The 7,106-nt window shown below is 37.3% G+C and overlaps 1 protein-coding gene across 2 annotated transcripts in view; it reads right to left on the bottom strand.

The window, feature by feature from the left end:
• Positions 1-329: 329 nt before the first annotated feature.
• Positions 330-7,106, bottom strand: part of LOC118412577 (choline O-acetyltransferase-like) — a 31,923-nt gene continuing 25,146 nt past the window's right edge. For both annotated transcript variants that reach the window (XM_035815524.1, XM_035815525.1), the window contains 9 exons: positions 6,842-6,942; positions 6,340-6,408; positions 5,731-5,862; positions 5,265-5,387; positions 4,900-5,035; positions 4,407-4,469; positions 3,877-4,014; positions 3,177-3,371; positions 330-2,696 (listed from right to left, as the gene is read on the bottom strand). In XM_035815524.1, the coding sequence (XP_035671417.1) occupies positions 2,481-2,696; positions 3,177-3,371; positions 3,877-4,014; positions 4,407-4,469; positions 4,900-5,035; positions 5,265-5,387; positions 5,731-5,862; positions 6,340-6,408; positions 6,842-6,942 (1,173 nt within the window). In that variant the 3' untranslated portion in view covers positions 330-2,480. The remainder of the gene's footprint in view (positions 2,697-3,176; positions 3,372-3,876; positions 4,015-4,406; positions 4,470-4,899; positions 5,036-5,264; positions 5,388-5,730; positions 5,863-6,339; positions 6,409-6,841; positions 6,943-7,106) is intronic.

The following is a 7,106-nucleotide window of genomic DNA, read 5'->3' as shown; positions in this document are numbered from 1 at the left end:
TGTGGTTTGTCTACTTCTGTAGTAATGCATAACAATGTTGCTAGGTGGCACTCCGTCATAACGTCAAAATAGTTTGCGTCGTCTTTTGCTGGTGTTGGCCCCGATTTCTAAAGTTTTTCAAATGATGGTTGTTCTAAATATGCTTAGGTGCTGTAGTGATACCGTTTTTGTTGCTTAGACAATACGCTTTTGTTGAAACATTAGCACCGGATGTTTGAAAAGAAATCGAATTTTATGTACTGTAATAATATTTACTTGTTAGTAGGTATGAATATGATTGTTTTCCCTATGTTAAGATATATTGTTGCAGTCCCACAAGTTGGAACGGCTTCGCACATGCACTTTCACATATTTTCTGCCCAGGAAATGAATGAAATAAAATAAGCTACATTCGGCCAACAATAAGGGATGAGATCTTTCTTTACCGTCGTAATTGGTTATTGACATTTTCCATTTGTTGATAACCGTCAAAACATGTTGTATATATTTTGCATGATTCCACTGTGTTATTCTATGGCTTGATGCTTTATGCCTGGGGACGTATGACGTTGCACCAATTACTTGAGACACACAAAGACAGGATACTATATATATATATATATATATATATATATATAATAGTACTGTAGTCTTCCACAGGAGACGCATAAAGTCTTCAAATTTCTGTACACACTGAAAGACGTTCATAGTGAATAATTCATATTGCCATATAGAGTCACATTTAGAACTAGATACAATACCAATACAATATATATGCAGCATTTTTCACCCTTCTAGTTCTACGATCACGATTGTTGATAATGTGATACTTTTTTGACAGCTTTGTATTGTATCTACCTTGCTGGCCAGCAATAGATATGCAATAGGTAGTTTCTATAGTACTAAGTTGTGGTAAGATTTGATCACATGGACGTTTGCGCATCAAATTGTACATGGACAATATAAACGGAAACAGTTGCATATTCACGAATGAAATATTCTTGCATCCTAAACAGCAGTTCATATTCAATCACGTTTTCTAATGCGCCTGAGTATTTTAAATGTGACTTTTTTTTCAAACTGCAATCTACTACGTTTACCGTTTGGATTCATTTTCCTACAGCGTAATTAATTTCCTACACGATGAGACCTAGAAAATATGCTGTGTTTCACTTTACTCAACCGATTCTGGTAAAATCCCAGACGCAGACGTTGACCTTTGGCAAGAGACGTAGAACTTTTGGCAAGAAGCAAAAACTTTCATCTTAATTGATGATGCATATGTTTTAATATCATTCCCTACATTTGCGACCGTTTTTCTGCAATTTATATTGTGCCTGTGTAAAGTATGTTATATGTATACGTATGAGTAAAATGTGATGTTAAAAATAACAATGTGCTGATGCATTTCAGCGATGCATTGCTAAACTCCATTTTGTGGATCACTTTGACCCAAATCTAGTTTGTCACAGGACTGTAATTGGAAACACAACATTGATTTCACTTGGCCTAGACACTCTACATTTACATTCTATTACGATTGCTTGTATGAACATTTGATCCTAAAAAGCAAAAGATAATAAGTTAAAAGTTTTACGACTAGAGTATATAAGTTATTGCAATGATGAAAGCCGGACAATACTTCGATAGACAAGTACAGATGCTACAAACAATTAATCTACTCCAATCTTTTACATAGTACTTCGTCCCAGTACTATTATTATTTTCATTACTCTTATTATTTCTTTTTAATTTTCCTTTTGGAAATCTAAAAGCTTTTGTTTGGGTGAGTTTGAATCATGCCAAAATGGCGATTTCGTTTGTAGTTCCCTCAATAGATGCGCCAAGTTGAAAGTAAATACTTTCTTTTTAAATTCATATACAGCATAGACATCTAGACATACATCATACACAATAAATATGCATAGATTTACATATAAACACCCCTTTGGCCCCATTGGAACCATATACTCTTCTTTCTACCTATGTTGCACCTGAAATTTAATGTTCACGTTATTCACTAGATCGCTCTTAAGTCTTCTTATAACACCGTATATATAGAACCGCAGCTACCACACGCACATCGTAGAGATAATATTGCCCGTAATCACTTAGACATAATGAATGGTGCATATAAGTCTGCGCCCCTGTGACAAAAAAACATCAACAACAAACAGTGGCTTTGCTTACGGGTTTCGAATTTTGTTATCTAATGTAAGATGGGGATGGGGTTGGTTTAAGTCCCAATTAAAAACATAGGCAAACAATAATGGGTACACTTAAGTTTGATCTTTTGGGCAACTTTTGACCAAATATAGTTGGTTTTGGGCTACTAAGATGGTTGACTTTATCATCGTTTTGTTTTATAACATTTTAATGACTTAAATGGCCCAAGACAAACATCCGTGCATATACATATAACACAAAAGTTTACATAGCCAACCTTTTACTTATCATATATTGAACGGGGCAATAGACTTGTACAGAATGTTATTCTTTAATTACGTTTGGGCCATTGCACCGTCTGCGATTGGTCCACGGGCCGTGTCGTCATCATCTCTGCTGTTCTGCTTCCTCGTCGGATTATTTTCTCTGGCCATACCGCAGGGGAACATGGGGAGGCCTAACTGATGACCGTCGAGTCCGTTCGCCATCTTGGAATCGCCGTTGATGTCGACCTTCCTGAGATCCATGACCGGGGAGGGAGGATGGTTGACCTATTTGGAGAGAGGATGAGATGGACACTCATTTTCATTTGCATTAATTACGTTTATGAGTAGATGGCCAATACGAAATTTCCAGTATCTGCCGGTAATTTAATAAACAGATTTAATTTTTAGATCACGATTTAGAAATGTTGGCATGGCCTTCAGGATCTGACTGTAGTTCTAGGCATAATTTGTTTTTTTTTATCCAACCGACTGTTTTGCTTTGATATCAAATCTGTCCCTTTATCCCATCGCTACCGTTAACATCATCATCATTATCATGACCGTCTGCAGTCCTTGAAACAACATTACCGTTTTTCTTACAAAAACAATTTGAAAAGCATTTTAAAAAGAATGTGGCAGCAGAATCAACAAATCATTTTGGAAAAAGAATAGTTTATGCAAGAGGGACATAATACATAAACTTCAGACATCCAGGTATCACGACTGAACATGAACAGACGGATGACTAATTAGAAGAAAACTGACCTTGAGACACAAATGTTGCATATCATCTAGAGCCTGTCGAAGGGCGATCGTGAACATTTCGGAATCGGAATCCCCACAGTCCTTAAATGACGACAAACAGAAAAGAATGTAGTCGTCATGTGGGTTGTAGCAGGCACCGTACCCGTTGTTCACCACAGGGCCGTAGCACATAAAGGCGTCCATTGTTGTAGGAACCTGTGTCAATGTAGGGGGGAAGGTAGCTTAAGTTGGCATGTCGAGGAATAACAAAGATCTTACTGTAGACTCAAACAAGAATAATCACATTGATCCTTGAACAATTAGTTAATGAATAAAAAACATGAAATACATGAATTGTACATTTATGCTGGAACAAGACAGTTGTGAGTAAGACAGTTGTAAACATATATTATAAGTGAAGATGAAATCAATAATTCATGATTTATCTATTTCTCTGGGGATTTTGATTGCTTGTCTTAGTGTGGGTTCGCAGTGATCTGAATGTTTCATAGCTGCAGCATGTAAGGCGGAAGTGGTGTATTAGGATACTTTGAAAATTGGAAGTATGTTTTGGCTCGGTTCCAATGATTATGAAGTTGAGAGTCAAGATGATTCATAGCTACTCCTGCACATTAATGGTCAGTCTTTATCAGGGTTACTCGTACCCTCTTAGGGCCTGTAACATCGATGTTCTGTCAATAGTACACAAATATTCCAGTACCTGACTGGTCGACAGCACGAACTTGTTGGTGAGATCAAACGGCTCGTCAGTAAAGATGTCAGGCATGGGCATGTCAATCATGGCCGCCATCTCCTTCAGCCCCAGCAGGTGGCAGTCGATGCCCTGCCCTTTCAGTGCCTGGAAATCAATATGCAGTTAAATCAATTTTCCATCTAAACTTAAAACGTAATACTATGCAATATTTCTCCCTAAAAGCTTTTTGGAACTCAGGAAGCATTTCCGCTGATTGAATTATAAAAAAAAAGCTTCTATATTTCTTTATGCCTTTATCCAGTAAAGGGTATTTCTTTACCCGATATACGGCACCCTAATATTCGGTAAATCAAACATAATGATATACTAGTATATTACGAACAGTAAAATATATCCAATTGTTAAGTAAACAAACATGGTTATATTTACGTTAAGATTAACATATTTTTAGTAAAACATTTAAGGGCAATAGTAGTAGCTAAAGTCTAATGGGAATACATTAAAATAAAAGGATAATCAAAACTTGATATACTTACCTGCAGCGTGAAGTTTCGCTGAGCTTTCAGAGCCTTTTTGAACAGCTCCATTCTGTCATAATCCTGAAATATAGAGATATAATGCATCTCGTATTTAACTATAGCACTTTTATACAACGAAGACCATGCTATTTTCCCACAGCTTGATTAGGGAAGATTTTCCTTTACTATACTAGTTGATCTCCATAGTATTTTTGTCGTAAAATGGTTACGTATCTATCTGCCATTACAATAGATTAGAAGGAATGGATACGCGATAAGGACTTTCCAATGCATTCTGAAGTTAAATATAGATGTATGGTGGCGTTTTCTTGACAAGAATACTTGAAACCGAGCTTTCGGGGGTCTATTATAAATTCATATATTCACATATGTATCAGGTAAGTATAATTGGTATTGGATACATAAAAGCCTCTTGTGTGTTACATTACTGCTGACCACTGCCTGGTATGTCGAAAGTAAATGAAAGAAGGGGCAATGCTTGGACGCTTACCTCCACAGTATCAGAACACATGGCCCGCACCCAGTTGTGAGCCTCGATAGACGCGGCACGGATGTTGTCCACCCGCCCCAGCTGGAACCGTCGGGTAGAGGCGCTCTCGTACGTGGACACAAGCCGCTTATGCAACCTGTCAGGAGATTTAGTCGTCAAAACCATATTCCTCACCAAATAACAGGTTCTTTGTAAACGATAGTAATTAAGCAATCAAGCAATTTTACACAACTCTCCAACTTTATATCTACCTTGTCCTCCAACGACCAGGAGGTCAAAGGACTATTTAGTAGTACAAAGTTGTTTTGTATTGTAATGGATTGTGAAGTGCCATGATTTAAATTACACAAGAAAGTTTAACTTACTTGAAGTAAGTGAGTTGCAACGCCAGCTGTACGAATCCGTCAGGACTCATGTTTTGTGACTTGGGGAAACTCTTGCCGAACCTCGTGTACCGCATGATGTGGAGGTCCATGTTTGCGATGGACCTACAGACGTCACAATGATAGAAAAAAAGTTGAAGTGAAGAACTTTTATATTTCAAACTTCATTTACAAAGACCGGTACACAATGTTTTGAAAACAATTTAGATAATATCTCTTGCGCAATATATGACATAACATATACAAATATATATAAATATATATAAATCACTCTCTTCTACGTAACTAGCTGACGGTTATTTGTCACTGTCCTTGGTGCTGATTATGTAGCCCAAAAGTATCACACTTCATTTACATACGTTAAAAGAGTCATGGGTATGGGTATTATATCAAGATCTCTTTTTTAGGTCTTATTGATATAGTAATATCATTAATTAATTATGATTACCTATCCACACTTTCTCTTGACGTTTTGAGATAGTGAAAGACTTCTGGTGACAGCTTCCACCTGAGCCGGCGCGGGTACGGCAGCTCACAGATAGACTGGGCACGCAGCATCTTCTTGGAGCCATATTTCTGACTACAAGCAATACAAAACAAACGAGCATTGTATTGCAGTAAGTTCCGTTGTTTTACAAACTAAGAAAGCTATTAACACGGCCTTTCGTATGGTCAATATATCTTAAAATGTTTCCTTTGGACATGCGAAGAAGACCAAGGTTCTGGTTGAAAGTTTGGCTGGTAAATTTGTTTATTTTGAAAATAGTTTGGCATGACATCCACGATTTTGACATATTCTCACATGTACATGTATTTTAGTGCGCAAAGAACCTATTTGCAGGATGAGGGCAATACGAACGACGTACAATCGAGGAATATGTTTAACCTCGGCTAACAAGCACGTGAAACGTCTTCTTAGTTCAAGTAGCAATCGCAAGGAATATGTTTTTGTTTTTTCAAAATGGTTTATATTTTGGGCTAAATCGGTTGGCGAATGCGAAAAAAAAAACATGGGCACTGTATTTAAAGTTAAGACAAGCGTGAGCAATATTCTAACCTCGAATGACAAGCGTGAGGGATAGCTGGGCTGTCTCGCTGGCAGACATCGTTCCAAGGATTAACACGTCTGACAGGGTAGCACAGAGCAAAATAGAGGGCAGTTGTTTAGGTAGATGAGTATCAAGATGACAACAGAAATCGTAATGTACATGATGGGTATATAGCAAGCGAGATGGATTTGTAGGAGATGTAGACTACTGCAGATGCGTGATGAAAGTGAATATAGCAATTGCAAGCGTCAAAGATGCAATAGTATCAAATACTACAGGAAAAGTGCTCAGGCTTAAAACAGGATCGATTCAGTTTCACTTGGGCTTGCAATATTCTGTCAAACGTTGTACCAATTTAGGCTGATAACTATAACTATAACTATAACATGAATGTGTGCCTTTCTTGATATGCAACTGAATTGATGTTGAGGTATACACATTGTTTATTTAACCTTGTGAAATATCCATATATAAAATCAGAGTATGAAAATTAGAAAATTGAGAGCTTACATGTAATTCAAGAGATGTTCAACGAGCTGAACGACAGCAACGCCCTCTGACGGTGAGTGCTCGTACACCAGCCCACAGGCTCCGTCGTCTGCAACGATGAACTGGAAACGGTAGAAAACAGAATGATATAATAAAAGATTTAGAAACAGCCAATGTAGTGTCAAAATTAATCCTTGATGTTCGACGTTTTATGTTTGAAATATCACATTTCATACTATAAAACCGTGTTCTATTTTTACTCTTATTCTCAAAAGTATCAGTACGA

Source organism: Branchiostoma floridae, chromosome 3, assembly GCF_000003815.2.
Source record: "Branchiostoma floridae strain S238N-H82 chromosome 3, Bfl_VNyyK, whole genome shotgun sequence".
In the NCBI taxonomy this organism is placed as follows: domain Eukaryota; kingdom Metazoa; phylum Chordata; class Leptocardii; order Amphioxiformes; family Branchiostomatidae; genus Branchiostoma; species Branchiostoma floridae.
The sequence above is the reverse complement of the archived record's forward strand: the minus strand, read 5'-3'. Positions and strand labels throughout refer to the sequence as shown.